Here is a 22,144-nt window from a genome sequence, read left to right as displayed (position 1 = left end):
GTGGGAACACGATGAAAATAAAAATTATATAAACAAATTAAATAAGCTCCAGCTGCACCGACTTAGATTCATGCATAGGATTGTTCTTCCTCATATGTTACGTGGATATTTCATGCCACATAAAATTTTCCTTTATTATTTGTAATTAACGACCGTCCATATTACGTGAGCCTTGTGCTGTGAGGGGATTTTAACCGAGTCATGAAGCAAAGCGAAAAGAAACGTGAAAGTTGCTAAACCATGAAGAAACTCTACTGAAACACTTGAATTTGTAAAACAAAGAGATGAAATCTTTGAGAAAATCTTGAATTCCAATCACTGCTTTCTCTCTACACTGAGCTCATCTATTTATAGCACAATTGTTTAACGATTCATAACAAACTAACAATTTATAACTACTTATGATAGAATTCTAGGAATCAAGTGTTTAAAGATAAAACTATAGACACAGAGAAGAAAGAATACTCAGAAGGTAACCATCTATTATTGCTTACTTTTTATCAGCTCAAATACAAGCTTATATATACAAGATAATCCTTAACTGCTATTAACAATATACCAACTTTGTAACTGTACCTAACAACTCAGCTAATCACACACTAATCACATGTGTTATTTAGATACTATAATATTCACCCAGCTTCCTCAAGTGGAACGACCCGAAGCAGATGACGAAACCTGGTAAACAGCGACACAGACAATGGTTTAGTGAGAATATCTACCACTTGATCACAGGCAGGTACTTCGCCAACAATCAACTTTCCACTAGCCACCTTTTCTCTAACAAAAAACAGATCAAGTTCTACATGTTTAAACTTAGAGTGCAGAACCGCATTAGCTGCAACTGCTACTGCACTGGAATTATCACACCACACTATCGAAGCAGTTGTAACTCTGTTAATAAAGAGACCAGCCAAGCAACATCACTAGTGGCAATCGCTAAACTACGATATTCAGCCTCTGCCGTAGACCGAGAAACAACTTGTTGTTTCATGGAACACCAAGATATAGGCGTGTGACCAAAGTACACACAATATCCTGTAGTAGACCGACGGTCATCAAAATCAAGTCCCTAATTTGCATCGGCATAACCAACCAAAGACAGCCACTCAGAGAGTTGAAAGAACAAACCATGAGAAAGAGGACCACGTAAATACCGAAGAATACGTTTCAACGCTACCATATGTAGATTAGTGGGAGCATGCATAAATTGACATACCCGATTAACAACATAAGCAATATCAGGCCGAGTTAAAATAATATACTGAAGAGCACCGACAATACTACGATATTCAGTTGGATCAGCAAGATATTCACCCTCATCCTTGGACAACAAGGAAGAGCTTACCATCGGTGTATGAACACTTTTGGCATTAGACAGAGAACTCCGTTCAAGGAGCTCCCGAATGTATTTACGCTGACATAAATGAAGACCGCCGGAGGAAGATCAACTGACTTCAATTCCCAAAAAATAATGAAGATCACCCATATCTTTTAGAGCAAATTTGTTGTGTAGCTGCTGAACAAAATAATCTATTTCATCAGACGAACTGCCAGTAATCACAATATCATCCACATATACAAGAACGTACAGAGTGTAGTGAGACGAAGATTGAACAAACAATGAAGCGTCTGATTTCGACAACATAAAACCAGTAGAAACAAGAAACTGTTTTAATTTGTCAAACCAGGCACGAGGAGCTTGCCGTAAGCCATATAAAGCTTTAGTCAGATGACATACTAGCTTTTCACCATTTGAACCATGTTGCTCAAAGCCAGGAGGTTGCTGTATAAACACGTCATCAGTCAGATCGCCATTTAAAAAGGCATTATTGACGTCAACTTGCCGGAGGGGCCAACCCTTGGTCACAGCAACAGATAGGATGACACGAATAGTAGGAGGTTTGACTACCGGACTGAACATCTCTTTAAAATCACAGCCAGGTACCTATGAACAACCCTTGGCCACCATCCGTGCCTTTCGGTGGTTAATCGTTCCATCAGAGTTCTTCTTTATCTTAAAGAACCACTTGCAACCGATCGCTTTCCGACCAGGAGGGAGAGAACAGAGCTCCCATGTAGAATTAGCTATTAATGCATTAAATTCAGCTTTAACAGCTAACCGCCAGTCTAGATGAGCAAGAGCCTCCTCAACAGAACTTGGTTTAACCTCAATGTTGTCTACACACAAGCTTTGGGTTTAAATATACCAGCTTTAAACCGAGTAACCATAACATGAGTATTGGAAGGAGAGAATAGGAACAGGGACATGCTCAGCAGGAATAACTTCAGTAGAGAGAGCCTCCTCTCGGGCCTCCTCTCGGACAACAGTCCCTGAGTCGTCTAACGAATTCACGGAACTATGGTGAGAAGCGCTTCTCGTAGTAGAAGAATCATGCGAATCGATTCCCTCATTATGACTTGCTAAAGAAATCCCAGTTGTAGGCGCAGGAGGCAAACGAGGTTCCTTAGTGGTGAAAGGCCGAACAATAAGAACATATGTAGTAGTACCCAGAGATGTCTGACCACTGGTAGAGGAAGAGAGTGGAAACAAAAACCGATTTTCATCAAAAACAACATGCCTAGAGACAATTACTTTTCCATCTGGCGTTAAGCAAAAGTAACCTTTATGATGCGCGCTATACCCTAGAAATGTAGATGGTTGTGACCTAAGCTTAAGCTTGTGTTTAACAAACGGTCGTAAGTATGGAAAACAACAGCAACCAAACACTTTGAGATGATTATAAGTCAGTTTGCGGTCAAACAAACTTTGATACGGAGACCGTCCTTTCAAAACAGGAGTAGGTAAGTGATTAATAAGATGGACTGCACAGCAGAACGCATAGCCCTAGTACTCCATTGGTAAATAAGCCTGAGCCAGAAGAGTAAGACCAGTCTCCACAATGTGTCTGTGTTTACGCTCAGCAACACCATTTTGCTCAGACGTGTGAGGACAGGAAACAAGATGAAGGATCCCTTGACGAGCTAGAACTGAAGAAAAGGCACGAAACTCACCTCCCCAATCACTTTTGAAACTTCTTAATACACTTCTCGAATTGAGTGAGAATCATCTTCTGAAACTGAGCAAAACACTCTACAGCTTGAGATTTGCGATTTATTAGATATACCTAGGTAAACCGACTAGTCATGTCAATGAAAGAAACATAATACAAATTCCCTTCACATGGAACAGCAGCCGGGCCTCACAAATCAGAAACAACCAATTCAAACAAGTCTAACATACTCAGTATTAGAACGAGAAAAATGCAATTTATGAGATTTCCCTTTCTGACATGCAACACAAACATTATCAAGATAATTTTTATTGACAGTAATCTGACATTTTTCTAAAACAGCTTTTACAATATTAGAAACAGGATGACCTAGCCTTTTATGCCACAAAATAAAAACATCATCAACTGGAGAGAAACCTAAAACAACAGTACTATGAACGGATGGAGACAAAGCACTCATACCCGCTGAGAATTGATAGAGCCCATCACGAACTTGGCCCTGCATTAAGATTTCCTGTGTCTGGATGTCCTTAATCACACAATACGAGGGGTGAAATTCAAAAAACACATTGTTATCTGTAGCAAAATTAGACACAGATAATAAATTTTTTCGAATACTCGGCACACATAGCACATTCGATAGATGTAATAATTTTGCCTTCGTAGGAATAGTTGTACTCCAAACAAATGAAATTTTAGTAGAGACTCCATTCCCCATTAAAAAAGAAGAATTACCTGTATACGGAGCAGAGCCCTGTAAATCTGAAGCATTTTGGCACACGTGATGAGTAGCCCCCGAGTCTGGGCATCAAGACCTGCTTCCTAACGGAACAAAAGAATCAACAGAATTAAAATTTGAGTCATATGCTGTAGCATCAAAATAATCAGAGGCATGCAACTCAGGAAGCCTGGGGGGAAACCTAACAAACTGAGACGAATCATAAGGAGACGAGTCAACACTAAAAACATGAGCACGGGGTTTTGTCCGCCACGGAGCCTCAGGAACAGTCTGCCAAGATCTGTCAACACCAACACAGTTAGTAGAGGGCCCAAGCACAAATCGACTATCAGTTGGACGACACCGAATGGACTCACTAAGCCTACGTGGCCTAGAAGCCACATTACCATACAGGCAGCCCAATGAATCATCACCAAAATGTGGGCCCATAGCATTTCGTCCAACTTCAGTTGCACGCCCATAAAGCCTAGAATTAAAATTTGGTTCAGCATTATCATGCTGTCCATTTCCATTAGGCACAAATAGATTAGCTGTATGAGGCCCACGTGGGTCACAATTCTCCATCTCAAAATTTGGCCAACTATAAGGCCTCCAATTTTGACCATGAACGCCCCAATTTTGACTAAACACATTGGCTTCAAGTCGGTCACCACGCACCTAGTCTTCCCCAATTATTCCAAGAGCAAAACAGCCTCGTCGCGCCACTAGTGGTTCGAGTGAGGATTGCTCGTCACGATAGTATCTATAGTAACAACGCCGGGCAAGGTGGCCATAGCGACTACAAATTTGACATTGGATGCACGGATGAAAGGAACGACCACGACCATGAACAGAGGACCGTCCTCCTCGAAACGAACCATCCGTCGACTGATCAACCAACTGAAGCGGAAGCCCTTCCACAGTATTCGCAGCCACCAACACATCGTGATCGGTCCGACGTTGATGAGCTTCACACTCAAGCAAAGCATCAACAAGTCGTTGGAAGGGTAACGAGATCGGAGAGAGTGACGCCGAAGAAACAATAGCCTCATACTCAGAGGAGAGTCCGTCAAGAAGAACCACCGTCCGTTCGGCCTCAGATAAGAAAGAATACTCAGAAGGTAACTGTAGTTAACCCATTTTGCCCGGGCCGATTTTATTTACAGAAAATAAATAAATTAAAATAAAAACCAATAAAAGTCCACAGATTATAGGTCCAAAGTTTATTTATAGTTAGCCCAAATATTAAAACACAAATCTAATCTCTGTACAAAACTTTGGGCCTAAATTAAATCCAAATCCATTTGCAAAATTTTGGGCCCCAAAGTTGAGACCAAAAATAACCCGGAAAAGGCCCAATCTAAGACTAATTGATCAATGCCGCAGCAGTAGCCCTTCTTCTTGGCCATTCGAGGTAAACCGATAGAGCCCAGGCCAGAAGTTTCTGGAATACACGAGAGTAGCAGCAGAACGGGGCTCCTATGAGTGGTTCCCACGCACTTCCTCCACGGCCTTTTCCCTGTACAGCTTTGCATCCGTAGAACCTGCAAAGGAATATACGAGAAGAAAAGTGGGCTAAAGAATACAGCAAAATGATAGCGAGAAAATATAATTTTATTTTTCTTTGTAAATTCAGGCTATAAAAAGCTGCACTTGTACTCCTTGATTTTTTACGCGCACTACGCAAATCTAATTCCAAGAATCAAAGAATCAGAAGGTGATTTAAAATTTTTTATATTCCGTCTTCATTTTTTTTTCCTTTTGTACATATATCTTGTTTCTTTGTAGTTTTTTTTTTAAAAAAAAGAACGAGAAAGTTACCTTCACGAATGCATCAGTTAGATCCCTTGTCTTCTCCGTCGAAATCGGGGCTAGAAATGTGGATATGCAAGTGAGAATGGTCTTTGAGTGTTGATTCTGATGGAAATAAAGGCTACTTCCATACCCCTCACCAATTTTAATGGTGAACGAGTGATGAAATGGCCTTAGAAATTGAAGGCTGCTGAGTCGAAACCCTAAACAATTGGGTGTTTGGCTTGCGTTTGGAAGGAATGGCTAATTGCCATTCAATTTCCTTTTAATTTTGGGCAAACAATGAAACGGCACCGCTTTAGGAAGGAGTAACCCGCGTGTCAACCCATCCAAAGACTCGGATCAGCGCTTTTGCGCTTAAAATGGGTTATTTATTCAGCAGGTCCTTCCCCTTTTGTGCCGTGTTCCAATTAGTCCCTGTTTGCATCTCACCTGTTTTTTTTTAATTTTCTCCTAAAACTTGCGCCTTTTTGCAATCGGGTCTGCGCTGCAGCACTACATCTTGGGGCCTGGACTATTCTCAATTCTAGTCCCTATACGTTCGCGCGCATTATACGTTAATCCTATTTGTGATTATTTTATTTGTAAATTGACCCTTTCGTTTTAATTTTGTTTTAATTAAGCTTTTTATTTTTTTAGTCGCTGCATATTGCTCTCTATTACATGCTGATTATATGTTTGGATATTTAATCTGATTTCGGTTCTGTTATTCTATCATTTTGATAATTTGTATATTATTCGCAATAAAGTTCATTTTGGTTTATGTACGCTATTAATTTTATGTTATTTTGGTAATTTCTTTTGAATTTATTTACATATTTTAATGTTTATATTTCTTAAAATTTATTTATTTTATGTGTCATTTAAGTTATCATTAAGCATATATTTAATATTTATATTTAACCTACATACATTATATAAGCCATGTTATTTTTATACATATAACTTTTTAGTAAATTTGTATCAAATTGTTTTTTTAGTTTTTTTCAATGTATAGTTTATGATAAAATTAAGTTAATTTTATAATTCATATTTTTATTCTATGTTATTTTAATATCCAATTATTTCTAAAATTTCTTCACATGTATATAACCCATATTAAATTATTTTACTATAGTCTATGTTATTGATTTCATATTAATATTTCTTTTATATATATATTTTCTTTAAAATTATTCATACGTATAATGTGTTTCTTTTAAGAACTATATTTTAAGCCATACCATTTATTTATTGTATACACTCTCATATTTTATTATCCTTATATATGTATTATTTATATGTGCCATCAATCCAAACCAATTTGTTACATATAAAATTATGTTATATATTATTTGTTTTAAAATTCCCTTTATAAATATAGTTTTATAAATATACATCACTAAATTTATGTATTTTGTAAATATAATTTTTTTTTATCTTTTTGTGTATATGATTATATTTTCTAAAATTTGTTACATGTATAATTTATATATTTACTTAATTTTTTTTTCATGCTATTTTTTTTAAATAATTATTTTCAAATTTATATATATATACATGTTTTATGAATTTGTTATGTACATTATATCCTATCATGTGTTTTATTTTCTTTTATATTTTATATGTTATTTAAGCAACCATGCATATTGTCAATTTTTAAAATTTGTGTTTGAAATATTTTGCATATTATTTGATTCAAATGTTTTATTCTACAATATTTATTTCAAATAATTATATATCCCTAGCTTTCATACCAACTTGTCAACTTATGTTATGTGTTAATTAATTCATCATTATTTTGAAAATGTCTTATACTATATATTGATTTCTAATTCCATTTTATTTTGTACGTATTTGGTGGGTCGTTTTATAGTGTGCTATGTTAATTATTGTTGTATATTATTTTTGTATTGATTGTTCATCATCCATGATTAAGAATTTGGTCACATTTTACTTAGAATAGTTATACATAATTGTTGGATTTGTTAATTGTGACTTGTTGTATCCTATTATTTCATGTTCATAAATCCTTTCCCATGCAAACGTTTTGATACAATGCATTAAGTATCCCATCTTTTTTTTAAATAAATAAACGTGTTTTGAGCGAATTTCCAATTTTCTTTATTGTTCAAAAATTCTGAAATAAGGCAATATCCAATATTTGGGAATTCAGAAAATCGTGCTCAATTTTGCTGGGTATGATTTTTTCAGTGAACTAAATATTTGGATAACCTTTTATAATTTTAGTGTACGAGTTTTTAAAAGTCAAATATCAATCATATTTTTAAAGGTATAAAGGATCGTATCCAATCGTACTGGGTATGAAACTGCATATCTTTGAAACGAGAGAATTTTGACCGCTAATTTTAGCTATTCAAATATTTTAAAAAGAATCATACTTTGAAAAATCTTTTCTTTAAAAAACCTTTTGGTATAAGGATAGCATCAAGTCAATTTGGTACCAATTTTTGGGCGTAATGAGGGTGCTAACCTTTCCTCATGCGTAACCGACTCCCGAACCTATATTTTGATTTTTACGTGAACCAAATTTATTTTTAATGGAATAAAATGTTTTAGTAGGTGGCCCAATCACACCTAAATCAAGAGATTGGTGGCGACTCCACATTTATGTTTTCAAAAATCGATCCCCATTATTTTCAAAATAAAAAAAGGGTTTCAACAGTAACCATCTATTATTGCTTACTTTTTATCAGCTTAAATATAAGCTTATGTATACAAGATAATCCTTAACTGCTATTAACAATATACCAACTTTATACCAATTTTGTAACTGTCTAACAACTCAGCTAATCACACACTAATCACATGTGTTATTTAGATACTATAACAACTTAACTGTTTGCTAACAACCATTCAGCTGAAGCTAAACCTAAAGCACGCACCTTTTATTTTAATATATTCTCCCAGCTTCATCTGTTTATTTAAATATTCCCCTTCAATTGCTTTATCTACTGACATCACACACAGTCTCTTTCGATGCCCCATATTAATATATATAAAAAAGATGCTGATAGTGGCTTTTTGAAACTGTGCTGTAATAGGTTTTTTTATCAAAATAATTTTTAAAAAAAAAGCAAAATGCTAGAACAAATTTTGGAGGAGGAAACAGAAATCGATTTCCTCATTTTTCTAGACATTCGTCGGCCCTCAAAAATGTTTCTCGTAAAAATCAAAAAAATAAATTAATATGTATTGGTGTTAGTGTCCATGTCAGTGTCAGTGTCAATCAAATGTTTAAGCTAGTATCTCAGTCAATATTAGTCAACAGTGACAAAGAGTCGACTTTAGTGACCCGATTTCCAACTATATTTCCATCCCATCCACGAGAGACTAGGGGGAATATATGGAAAGGGAAATTGGTTTGGCAGAAACCGATTTCCTACCTGGTTAGCCATCAATTCACATCGATGGTTCCGTGGATGAGAGTGATGGGCCAATAAATCGGTTTGCAGGGGATCGATTTCAGCAATCACAAACCCTTTTCATCGAATCGAATTCCATATTCTCCAAGAATCGGATTCTCTGAGATTCAAACATTAAAAAAAGTTAAAATGAATCTATAAATTGAGCGTAAATGTTGTTAACCAAAACACTTTTACCTCGACTTTAAAAAAATGATTGTTAGTCTGGCAATTAGAGTTTGAAGAACTTTTTGCAACCGAAAATTGTGGTTAAGGTTATGTAAAATTTATTTTTTATTTTAATTATTTTAAGATGTTATATTTTCTATATGTATTTTTTTTTGGAAGTTAGTTTAACTAAAAGTTTATTCCAATATAATATACTATAGGTTTATACAATAATATATCATTTTGTAGTAATGGTTTATTACAATGGACAAATTCGTGAGATCGAAGTTGACATTGTATGAGATTTAGATATAGTATTAATCTTGTATTAATCTTGAGGAGTTGAAAATGAAGATTAGCCAAAAAAAAATTACATAACGTTGTGGAAGGACAATATGAGATTTCATGGTTTATTAGTATGATATTTAGATATAGTATTAATCTTGAGGAGTTGAAAATGAAGATTAGCCAAAAACAAATATTGCAACACGTTTGGAAGGACAATATAAGATTTCATGGTTTATTACTATGAGATTTCTGACATCATTAAATCTTGTTATGATTAATCAACTTGAGCTTCTTGATAATGAAGATGTCCAAAAAATGATAACAATTCATTTCTGCACTAGAAATCATGTTGTGGAGTTATATGTAGAGTTGGATGATGTCGAGTGAGGGAATGCAGTTGCTAAAATTCCTACTTCGTCCAAACCATACATGGAGGTGCCAACAACATTGCAAGGGAGACAATCTTCATTTTGTGATTTAGATTTCGATATCTCTAGAATACCCGTGCTCAACCATTGATATCCAATGAAGTTTAGTATCTTTCATTCAACCTCAATGAAGGAGTTAACCACAAAATGTTGATTCCTAATAGTACCAATGAGTACAACATAGGTACAACAAATGAGAATTTGGCCATCGATGTCCCATAGAGTTCAGTATCTTTCATTCAACCTCTGTAACAACCCAATTTTTAATGATATTGAAAAATGCAATTTTGAAACCCTGTTTTCGTACACCGAGTTCGTAAATATTAAATATAAATAGTTACAGAGTTGATATAAAAGTATATTGATGTTTGGTCCATCAATTTTGTCAATTAAATAGTTAATTTAGGTGCAGTGACTAAATTGTGAAAGTTTAATTGCTAAAGGTTTTAATTCGCCAAAGACTTAGAGACTTAAATTGCAATTAGAAAAAAGTCTAAAATGATAAATAAACCATTTTTCAACCTAAGATAGTGGATGGTGATGTTAATTTTCTTTAGCTTAATTAATAAAGAATTATTAAGGTTGAGCTTAATTAAATTAAACTAATTAAAAGGCTAATTAGACTATAAATAGAAAAGTTAGTGGGATGTTTATCATCTCTTTCATTTGTGTCGTCCTTCATAGCCAAAAACTATCAAAGTTTCAACCTTTTTCCTTGGTACATTTGACCATAAATAGGAAAGCAAAATTAGTTCATTTTCTAGTAATTTTTATAGAATTGAAGTTATGGGAGCTTGATTTAGTTAGCTCATGTATTAATTTGTAAAACTGTTAAAGTTTTAAAAAGTTGTCTGTCGAATATTTTTAGAAAAAATGAAGATAAAGTCGCTACCAATCCTTTTTATTAGGTGTGATTGGATCACCTCATAAATTGATCATTTTAATAAAAAGTTAGATTTACTAAAATGATGATTTTCAGTCTATAAAATCCAGGAAATGGGTTTGGGAGTCAATTGCGCATGAGGAAGGATTAGCACCCTCATAACGCCCAATATTGGTTCCTAGTTGATTACTTGATGTCTTAGAGTCGAGAATGGATAATTCAAAGAAAACTTAAAGTATCCTTTTTTTTTTTGCATGATGTTATCTGAGTAAAATATCATTAACTAAATTAAATTTTATGGAAAAAGCCTTCTTATTTCGAGTTAATCAAGAAGAAAAGATCATGCCCCATAAGTTAGGGCACGAGGTCTCGTATCCTCGAAAACAAGAATAATCGCCATTTAATTATTACCTAAGTCCTATGTGTATTGAATTTTAAAAGCATGTTCGATTATTTCGGTTGAAAAAACTGTACCTCATAAGTTAGGGCACGATTTTTTAAATCCCCTAATTAAAGAACGTCGTCTCAGTTCTAATTATTTCCTATGTGTCGGGTAAAAGTGAATATAACATTTAATGTGATGTGCGATTAATTTGTTTGAGTTTGGTACCAAATGAACGAGTGTATGTAAGCATACTATACAATAAAATAATGGCAAAAAAATAGCTACATAGGTACAAACGAAAAAAATATTATAATGAAATAATAATAAAAGAATAAATTATTGTAGTAAAGGTAATGAGGTTAAAATAGTAATTGGCTATAACATGATAATAATAATAGTAATAATATCATATCTAATGACAAGAAAAAAAAACTACTCAAGGATGTAAATAACATTGCATAGTTTAGAGAGGGGCAAAAATATAAATAATCATAAAATAAAAGTACCGAAAATAATAAAATAATAAAATAACAAATAAAAAAATAAGTAGGCAAAGGACTAAATTGAAAGCTAAAAGAAATTCTAAGCATAAATTAAAAAAAAGTAAACAAAGGATTAAATTAAAACAAAATAAAAAGTACAGGGACTTAGGGTGTTATTTTTCCCAACCCAACATACGTGCCATTTTCTTGGTAGGTCAACAGTGGGTCAAGGGACTGATTTGCAAAGAAATTAAAATTATGGGTAAAAATTAAAACAAATAAAAAGGAATAGGACGGAACTAAAAGGAGCAAAAAAAAGGGAAGGACCAAAATGACAATTAGCCCTTCTATGCGAGAACACGCGAATCCTGGGGGGGTTGGGTCAGCTTTGAAACGACGTCGTTTTGGGCATTTGAAGCCAAGCCCAAAACGAAGCCGTTTTTGGGGCTTATATAAGTAAAAAAAATCTTTAAAAAAATCATTTGTAACCCTTTTTTTTTAAAAAAAAATACTCTTTCTCTTTCAACCCCTTTCCCCTGTTCGGCCATGGGGCATCGCCAGTCCGCCACAGCCACTATTCATTGGCAATGGTGGTCGAAAATTCCTCAAAAAGGGCTCTTTTGATCTTTTAAACGCGTAAAACGCTAATCTAGGGTTAGAATCCCCAAAAACTTGACCAAAATCTGACCAAAGGCAAAGAAACCTTTCGGTTTCTCCCTTTTTTGACGAGTTTTGTAACATCCCGAAATAGGGCTTAGTCGGAATAGTGATTTAGGAACCACAAATCTGACATCAAAATATTTATTTTATGATTATTATGAGGCCTAGAATATGAGTATATGCATGTGTTAAAGTTTCATTAACAAATTCTAAGTATAAGATGTCCAATTGAAAATTAGAGACTAAATTGAATAAATTGCAAAACTTGATTTTTAGAAGCAATTTGTATGAAATTGTTTTAGATTATGAATTAGAAGGTCTTGGAGAGAAATTTACCCAAATTCTAAATTTTTGGACAAAAATGGGCTTGCATGATTAAAATTTTAAAGAAAAGGCATGAAGGCAATTTGGTCATTTGGCGTTTTAAAGAAATAAAATGGGAAAAATCAAGCCAAAATCAGCCATTTTCTTTCCCATAGCTGTCGAAATTCTCTTTTCACCATAGCTAGGGTTTCAAGCTATCCAAGCTCAATAGTAAATGCTCCCAAGCCCCGTTTTTAATGTTCTTTGTATTTTTGAAATCCCGGTAGCTTGCTCTCTCCATTTCTACCCATGTTTCATGCTAGGGTTCATATTTAAAAATTTACCCATGCATGAGTTGCTTGTATTTTGGTAGATTATGGAGGAATATGAAAGATTAATGTGTGTTAAACATCTTTTCCTAGTTGATTTTCATGAGAAACCCTTATAGGGACTATTTTGCAAAAGATGTAAATGTGTGGTAGAAATGAGAAAATAATGGATAATGTGGGCTACCATAAGAAGGGAAAAGTGTTCAGCTAGGCTTGGGTAAGATAAAAAGTGCATGTGTTTCATTATACGAGCCTAAGGACTAAATCGTAAAAATATGAAGGGTTAGGGGCAAAACGGTCATTTGGACCGGGTAGTTGTTAAACTTGAAATGTATAATGTGGGGTATTAATGAGTTAATTTTTCTGTTATAGACCCCAAGGAACAAATTTCAGAGGTCGATCGTGGTAAACGCAAGGTTTCGAAATAACCGAAACATATCTCTGAAACGAATACCAGGTAAGTTCGGATAACTTAAAGTAAACCCCTAATAGGCATAATTGTATGATTTATGAATGCATGATGATTTCATTTATTATTAGCATGAAATATCATGGAAATGCATATTTGATGGTAACATGTGAAAAATGTCTCGGATGAGGTTGACAAAGGGAATTCGATGGATAAACCCTCATTGATATGTGTAAAGAGATCCTGAATGTGTTGCAGTAAGGATTTAGCCCGGATGGGTAATTTGTGATCTCGAGTATGTAAAGGATCTAGCCCGGACGGGTGTTCCTTGAATGATCGAGCCTCCCAAAGAATATATGTGCATTGAGGATTTAGCCCGGACGAGTAATCCTATTAGAGTCTGAATTTAGCCTGGACTGATAATTCAGATCCGAGTTCATTAAGGGTGTTTGTCGCTATAAGGGATTTAGCATGGATTGGTAATCCCGACATCACCTTATAAGTTTATGATATAGGGGATTTAGCCTGGACTGGTAATCCTGCCATGAGATGTAAGGTTCGTGGGAGTACATATATGTGAAATGATCATTCGTAAGAATTGACGGATAATGGGTATTCTATCGAGATTTCCTAGAAACTCAACGGGATTAATATGATGTATGTCAATAAGATGATGAATGATGAGCTCATCTACATAACTTACATGATGCTTTGTTATGTGACTAACTCATTGATTGAGTGCATGTGATAGGAAATCACTTCATAATTGATGATTTCATGATTTAAGTGTGGATGTATGCTAATTACTCGGTAAGTTTACTTTCCGGTTATTCGAGCTTACAAAGCATGAAAATGCTTACCTGCTTTCTTTTCCCTGTTTTACAGAGCTCGAGGACTCATAAGGATTGGAAGACGGTTGGAGAAGCAACACACTATCAACTAGTCAAGCTTTGGTATAAAGACACTTCTATTTTTTTAATGGCATGTATAGGGCTTTGAGTATTTTGTCATATCTATCATTTGAATTGCCAAATGAAGGCATGTAAAGATGTATTCATCTTTGTGTATAAGGCCATGGAAATTGGCATATTTGAGAGTAGGCTATGACCTGCCTTTATATGCATATTTATGTTCTTATATGATGGATTGCTACAATTGGCAATGAGTTCAAAAACGAGCCAAATTTTGAATGTACTACAATAACATAAGAACCCATAAATACTAGATGGGAAATAACCTTTTTGTATGAAACCAATGATATGAGGTTTCCATTCAACTAACTTCATCAAGATTATTTACAAGTGTATAATCATGTTTTACTTTGAATTTGGTATCTACTAAGAAGAAGAAGTAGAAAGGGGTGACTAAAGGCTTGGAAAATAGCCTATTAAGGTCCACATGGTTAGACACACGAGCGTGTGTCTAGGCCGTGTGTGACACACGGTCCATCCCCATGGGCGTGTGGTATGATTGTGTGTCCCCTGCACCTAAAAATTTAAGTCAAATTAGCACACGGGCGTGTGTCTTGGCCGTGTTAATTTAACAGAATGCTTAAGTTTTGGACACGGGGTGAGCCCACGTGTAACACCCCTAACCCGTATCCGTCGCCGGAGTGGGTTACGAAGCACTACGAGACCTACTCGTAATTTTCAAACAATTCACATGCATAATAACGAGTCTTTTTAACCACTCAACTATGACATGAGTAATAAAATCAATTTACTAATAACACATATATCATCATTGTTTTAACAGCATAAGTAATATTCAAATGGTAATTATTTAAAATCAAGACATATCATACAATGCACTCACTGCAAATATCATATATGCATGGCAAACTACATAAAACCTCCAAATGACAAAACATTTCTAAATTTCATTACCCAAGAACCGAATACATCCAATCTACTTCCACAATTACAACTTAGTTAACTTGTTTAACATATAACTAGATATACATATATTCGACCATTTAACCAAATCTAATTAACTAAGCAACCTAGCCGAATGCACCACTATTAAAATATATATAACTTAAAATATTAAAAAGGCATACATAATATTTCCCATAAAGCTAGATCTTTAAGCCAATCAAAATTCATACCAAACGGTCGTGTGAAAAATCACCTATGTATATTATAATAAAATCACATTATCTAATATCAACTGATTACAACATGCATGTTTTACACCTAATACATAGCATAGCCGAATCATCTACTATACACCAAAATATCAACCAAACGTTCAAACCACAATCAACTTCACCTTTTTCATATTCAAACATTACAAGCACAAAAACACAATCAAGATAATATAGACTTATGTATCAAGTTAGCCATTTTCGCATGGCATTTATATACATCTCAACCATAATGAATTCAAAAGGTATCTTAGCTTATACATGCCATAAACTTTAAGTTCGATTTTCAAAAGTACCAAAGGATTAATGATAGTGTGACGATATTCACTAACGATCCCCGAGCACGTAACTATCACCAAGAATCTAAAACACAAAGAGCAAACAAAAACACACCATGTAAGCTTTAACAGATTAGTAAGTTATAAGCAATTTTAATAAGTCTACCGATCAAACTCTTAATAATAATTTCAAATATTACAGACAAGGATTCATCAATACCAACTTACAACCATAAAACATTTCTTGTTCCCAAACTCCCGGCCGAATCTAATATGAAATTCCATTCTCATTTGATATCCACAATTTCAAACACAAAGCTATTCAAAATATACATCTTATACAAAATTCCAAATAGACAATTTACATTTAGCATTTCATTTAATCACAATTAAACACATATATTTACTTTCAAATATAAACACATAGTTTCGAGACTTACCGAACTCAATCTTTGAGCTTAAAAATTTTCTCGCACACTTAGTGCTCAATAACCGATTTCGCACACTTAGTGCTCGGAAATCCAATTTGCACACTTAGTGCTTAAAACCAACTTGCACACTTAGTGCTCAATGACCGATTTCACACACTTAGTGCTCGGTATCAAATTTGCACGTTTAGTGCATCTCTCAAACTTGCTACTCATTTATATATATACATACAAAGCTTAAACATCAACCACATAAATACATATTAACCTATTCGTCTCCTTAATCAATGTCACATTCGGTTCTATCAATAATATATATATACTTCCATTAAATTCATGTATATCATTTATAAATAAATCCAATTCGACTTAATTGCTTAAAAACTTACCTCGTATATCGGCGAACTACGTTTCACGACTATTCGATTAATTTTGTTTTTCCCTGATCCGATCCCAGTCCTTTTTGTTCTTGATCTAATTAATTCCAAATTGAACTCATTAAATTGAATTTCACTCAATTTAATCTCAACTACACAATTAAGCAAATTTCTAATTTGCCCTTCACATTTTACAATTGTACAAAAAATCCAAAGTGCATATATCATAAAATACGCTCAATCTCATCCCAATTCACAAGAGCCAAATATTCACTAAACCTATTCAAACCCTTACATTTTATTTAATTTAAAATCTAGTGCCTGTCTATTCAAAATTTTTACAAATTCGTCCCTTATACACAAAATCACATAGAAATCTTATTACAACTATAAAAAAAAATCTAGCATATAACTTTCATTTTCTAACATTAACACCACCTAACTCAAGAAATTTCTCCATAGCCGAATACCATAATATGAATTAATTTCAAAATTAACACATGGGCTATGTACATATCTTGACTACAAGCTCAAAAATATACTTTTTATCAAAATCTAAACTAAAACTAACCTTGGATTTTGGCTTTCCTTGACCGAAAGTGAGAAAGCTTTTCTCTTTTTCTTACTCTTTAATTTCGGCAATATAGGAAGAACATGCAAAAGGAATATTTCTTTCTTTTGTTTTTCTATTATAAATTCATTCATATTATAATTAACTAATATACATTATAATATATAAAATATTATATAAAATGATCCATCACCGTCCACTAAACTTATTCATGGCATAATTGCATTTTAAACCCCTTTCTTTAAAAGACATGCTAATTTTAATACTTAATTAAATAGCATACTTATAATCACTTGATGCAATTTGACCCTTTTTAATAATCAAGCATTCAAACCGAACAATTAAATTATGAAAATTTAACATTCATAATTTCACACATAGCAAACATAGAAAATAATTTTTAAACATTTTTCTGACTCGGATTCGTGATCCCGAAACCACCGTTCCAACTAGGGTGAAAAATCGGGCTGTTACACCACGGGCGTGTGTCTTGGCCGTGCTGAAAAGTCAGTGTTGCCCACGGGTTAGAGGCATGGACGTGCCCTAGGCCACACGGGCATGGGTGACCACACGGCCCATTATACACAGGCGTGTGACACTTCTAAGTAAGGAAATTTTCTAAAGTTATTAAATGTTCCCGGTCCTATCCTGAACTATCTCTATGCATATTTAGGGCCTTGAAGACCCATTTAAGGGACAATATGTGAATGCCTGAAAGTTTCAAATCTGAGCTAAACCTGGTAAGTTGATTCAGTATATTTTAAATGTAAAGTTCCGATAATACCTCGAACCTTATCCTGATAATGAATACGGGTGAGGGGTGTTACAAGTTTTCGACGAATCCCAAGAGATTCGGATCCCTCTCAAGTCGGAGAAGGGGCCCTCACGACAAAGGCGGCGTGAAATAGGTAAAAAAAAGTACCTTTTCCCCTTTTTATTTTTTGAAATTTAAAAGAAAAACGAGCAGATGAACTACCTTTTGCTAAACTTGTGGGCTTTTTAGTATTCGATTTTTCTTCATGAATGTATTACAAGATTATTTCGACTTTTATAGCCAGATATATTACAAGGTATATTATTTTTCCTTTTGTTTTCTTTTCTTTGTTTCTAGTTTTTGCTTTTTATTTTTCTGCTATTTTGCAGGTGGTGGTGGTGGTAGAGGGATGGCACGCCTGCCGACTTGGCAAGGCTGCGGCGCAAGAGGGAGCTAGGGTTTCTATTAATTTTTAAGGTTTTGGGCTCTTTTTTTATTTGGGCCAATTTGTTTTTGTAAATGGACTTAGTATTAATGGACTTTTTATTTATTTATTTATTTTTGGTTTTTGTTTGGGTCGGATTAATTTGGTCCACTACATTGTCATTACTGATTTCTTGAAGAATTTAATTTAAAATTGATAGATTTTAAGCTTAGATTATGAAAAAGACTAGATTGTAACATTTAAGTGTTAGTTTCGTACATAAGGACTAAACTGAATAAAATGAAAAAATATTATAAAATTTTGGTAGGAATAGAAAGTATAAGGTCCCTAATGAATGTTTGTAAAATTAGATTTTAAATCAAGGTTTAAAATTAAAAGTTATGGCTATTTTAAATTCAATGACTAAATTGAGTAAAATGTAAAATTTTAAGGGTAACAAAAAATAAGGTCATATAGGTTCATTCATGTCATGGCATATAATGAAAGTGTTTGGTATTGATGGATTGTATAAAATAATTGTTTAGATCAAGAATCAGATCAAAGCAGAATTAAACAAGGAAAAGCTAAAATTGTTTACTAGTCCTTGAAGAATCAACTCGTTTGGTGTTTTGAACAGGTAAGTTCATATGGTATTTATTATTTTAGGATGTTATGTATTTGATTTAATTTATATATGTTTGAAATTAGATTTATTAATTGTGGATTGATGTGTAAGGCTAGGATTAAACTGAATCTAAAATATTAAATTAAATGTGTAAAAGATGCCCGTGTGAACTTAGTAAAGGGTTAGAATATGATTGGCATGCCAATAGGGTGTTGTGCATGTTTGTACAAGATTTCTTACAGATGTTATTGAGATCCAACATTTGTTACGGATCTTCGATATTTATGCGACACAAGTTTAGCTCGGACGAGTAACCTGATGTGTCATTATAAAAGTTTAGCTCAGACGGGTAACCTGATATATATATATATTTGGCTCGAATGAAAAATTGGTATTGTGTAGTTATTTGTGTATTAGACTCTGTTTACCAGGGTTTATCGGGTGAAACAACGTATATGAAATTGAGAAATATAAATGGGATGAAATGAATTTATTATCCAAATGAAAGGTCATTGAATGAATTGAGCATGAAAAATTTGATTGAAGTAATGTTTTTGGCATGTATGTGATTGTATTATTCCTTGATTGAATGTGTTTTGGAGATTAGTTATCTAAAGTGGCATGAATTGGGGTGTTAAGTACTTGTGGTATCATATGGTTTTTATTATAAGCCAATGCTAATAATGTTGGAGTTTGGATTGCCATGTCTAGCCAAATATTATGCCAAGATAAAATAACTTGAAAATGTTGGTAAGAATAATGTAAGTCTTGTTTAAGACCTATGAACTTACTAAGCATCCTATATGCTTACTTTAGTAGTTTTTTTTTCCCTTGTAGATCGTCACCTTGCGGAACTTGTCAAGTCGGATCGTCTCAAAGCTCACACTATCACCAAATTAGTAGTTATGCAATCATTTTGAGTCTAAGGTTTGGGCATGTATATTTAATGTAACAACCCATTTTTCAGTGACGTCTAAAACGGTAGTTTCAGAATCTTGTTTTTTGATGACCAAGTCAGTAAATACTGTTATTTAATATTTACTAGTCTATTTTAATATTATATTGAATTTTAGTATTGTAATTTTATTGAATCGATAGTTACTAAATCCTAAAAGTGATAAAAGTGAATCGCTATAGATTTTTAGTGACTAAAAAGCTTAGTTAATTGTTATTAGGGGTCTAAAATGGTAATTAAGCCATTTTAAATTAATGGTGGACGATTGAAACACATTTTGTTAAGTAAATAATGTTAAATTTTATAATTTAATTAATTATAAGAAAATAAAACAAAAAACAAAAGAAAAAGGACTTGTCATCTTCATTTTATTTTTCTTCTCAATTCGGTTCCACCATTGAAGAAAGACCAAGGCTTCATCGAAGCTTTGTTCTTCAATTGGTAAGCTTAATTTAATCATTTTCTTGTAATTTTTATGTTTTTGAGATCCTGAGAGCTTGATATAGTTACCCTAGAGATTATTTTGCAAAAATATTAAAGTTCATAAAAGTTTCCATTGTTGAATCTTGAAGCTTTTGGTACTAAATTGATAGATTTTGAGCTTAGATATGAAAAAGAACTAATTTGTAAAGTGAAAGTTGGTCGTTTTGAACATAGGAACTAAAGTGTAAATATTTCAAAACTGAGATTAAATTTATGTAATTTTAGATATTAAAGGGCTATATAAGGATGAAATTGAGATCTTTATTGAAATTGAAGCTCAAATTTGAAAGTTCTGACAAATTCGGTTTTAGGGACTAAATTGAATAAAATGAAAAACTTGAGGGAATTTATAATAAATGAAATTGAATTGTTATATAGTTATAGTATGTTTTTAAATGATGTTTGGAATTGATAATTGAATTAAATTGTGATTTAGATCAGGATTTAAACCAATTGGAGGATATTTGCGAGAAAGGGAAAATTAGTCTCTGACATCTTATTGGCTGTTATTTTTTCCAGGTAAGTTCATATGGTGTAATTATATTGTAATCCTTGTGAATGTTATATTATGGACCTTTGTATGTTTTGTTAAATTTTGAATTAATTGTAACTTAGTACTAAATGGTGAGATTTGGGTTAAATCAAAAAAGGGTTAAACAGGAACTTACATGATGGAATTACCCCAATAAAACTTGTAAATGTATCCTACACATGGTTACAAGTTGATTTCTGATGATTTCGACATCCAGCATTTGTTGCGTACTTGAAGATACAAGTGAAACAGGTTTAGCTCAAAAGATACAAGTGAAACTTAATTTGTCTTCCTTCGATAAATGCATTTTTGAAAGGTAAGATGAGGAAATCCAAAATGGGTTTAAGTCGTCTCACTAGGATTTGGGCTATAAACTTGTAGGCTACATTGCATAGGCTTATGGGTCTATAGTTATTCACTTCTTTTAGGTTCTTCCTTTTCGGGACGAGAACTATGTATGTCTTGTTCATTTCCTTGAGCATCTTTCCCATATTAAGGAAGTTGAAACAAGTGTCCATCACTAAAAGGCCTACTATTTACCAATTTTATTGAAAAATAGAGTCAAATTACCATTAAACCTAGGAACCTTAAAGAGGGCCAATATCAAATTATCATTAGTGAATCACGCATTGATATCATAGCCTGTACACAACAGCCTAGGATACAAAATAAAATAAAACTCATCCAAACCCCTCTAGTATGTGTAGTTGTTATTCAAGTTTTAGTTATATGTACATTTAATGTTCCTGTTTTGTTGATGTATAGATGAGAGATGGGTGTTGGTATAGTGAAGACCTAATCATAAGTCAGGTTGGGTCAAGTTTAGGTCGAGCCAATGCAAAATTTTAGGCTCAGGCCCTCAAACTCGAAAAATAGGCCTAAAATTTTGCCCAAATTTGATCCAAACAAAAAATGCTAAACCCGATCCCTACTCGACCTGCCCACATTAATTTGTTTATATTATTTTTCTATATAAAGTAAATTTAAAAAATATAATACATCAAATACACTAAAAATATTAAAATAAATGTTTCTCAACAAATTAAAAATACATTAAAGAAGTCTTTATACTTAAATAATACTAAGATAGATACAGCTCAACAATAAAATATCTATAAAATAGTAGCAAAATTAATAATAAAACAAGAGTTATACAATATCCAAACAATAACAATAAAATAGTAGCAATATAATAGCAAAATGACGAAAAAAATCAAAATGGCAACAAATAGCAATGAAATTTTTTTTAGGCAAATTCAGTTCGATCCCAGGCTAAAAAGCTTACTCG

At 33.4% G+C, this 22,144-nt stretch overlaps 1 protein-coding gene across 22 annotated transcripts; it reads right to left on the bottom strand.

Moving 5' to 3' along the window:
• Positions 1 to 462: 462 nt before the first annotated feature.
• LOC107886640 (uncharacterized) lies at positions 463 to 6,175 on the bottom strand. 22 transcript variants are annotated; one of them, XR_005917753.1, is made up of 5 exons: positions 5,554 to 6,175; positions 3,935 to 5,276; positions 3,750 to 3,836; positions 3,477 to 3,543; positions 463 to 3,080 (listed from the first exon to the last, which is right to left on the bottom strand). XR_005917753.1 is itself a non-coding variant. In XM_016810673.2 (4 exons), exons 2-4 carry the CDS (start codon positions 4,315 to 4,317, stop codon positions 3,587 to 3,589), a joined length of 474 nt encoding a protein of 157 aa, XP_016666162.1. In that variant the 5' UTR covers positions 4,318 to 5,276; positions 5,554 to 6,175; the 3' UTR covers positions 463 to 3,586. The 22 variants fall into 22 exon arrangements, 2 of the variants coding, with proteins under 2 accessions (XP_016666162.1, XP_016666160.1); XR_005917723.1 differs by having other exon boundaries at positions 3,477 to 3,836; positions 3,935 to 4,033; positions 4,411 to 5,276; XR_005917735.1 differs by having other exon boundaries at positions 463 to 3,590; positions 3,935 to 4,033; positions 4,411 to 5,276.
• Positions 6,176 to 22,144: the final 15,969 nt, after the last annotated feature.

The sequence above is a fragment of the Gossypium hirsutum genome, chromosome A03 (genome assembly GCF_007990345.1).
Source record: "Gossypium hirsutum isolate 1008001.06 chromosome A03, Gossypium_hirsutum_v2.1, whole genome shotgun sequence".
In the NCBI taxonomy this organism is placed as follows: Eukaryota; Viridiplantae; Streptophyta; class Magnoliopsida; order Malvales; family Malvaceae; genus Gossypium; species Gossypium hirsutum.
Note: the sequence above shows the minus strand (reverse complement) of the source record. Positions and strands in the feature narration are given on the sequence as shown.

Coding starts and splice junctions, on each gene's coding strand:
- LOC107886640 (XM_016810671.2), bottom strand. CDS start 4,317: ATGGAGAATTGTGACCCACGTGGGCCTCATACAGCTAATCTATTTGTG. Junction 3,837..3,934: donor GATTCGTCTCAGTTTGTTAG/GTTTCCCCCCAG, acceptor TTGTTCCGTTAG/GAAGCAGGTCTTGATGCCCA. Junction 3,544..3,749: donor GGGCTCTGCTCCGTATACAG/GTAATTCTTCTT, acceptor TGTGTGATTAAG/GACATCCAGACACAGGAAAT.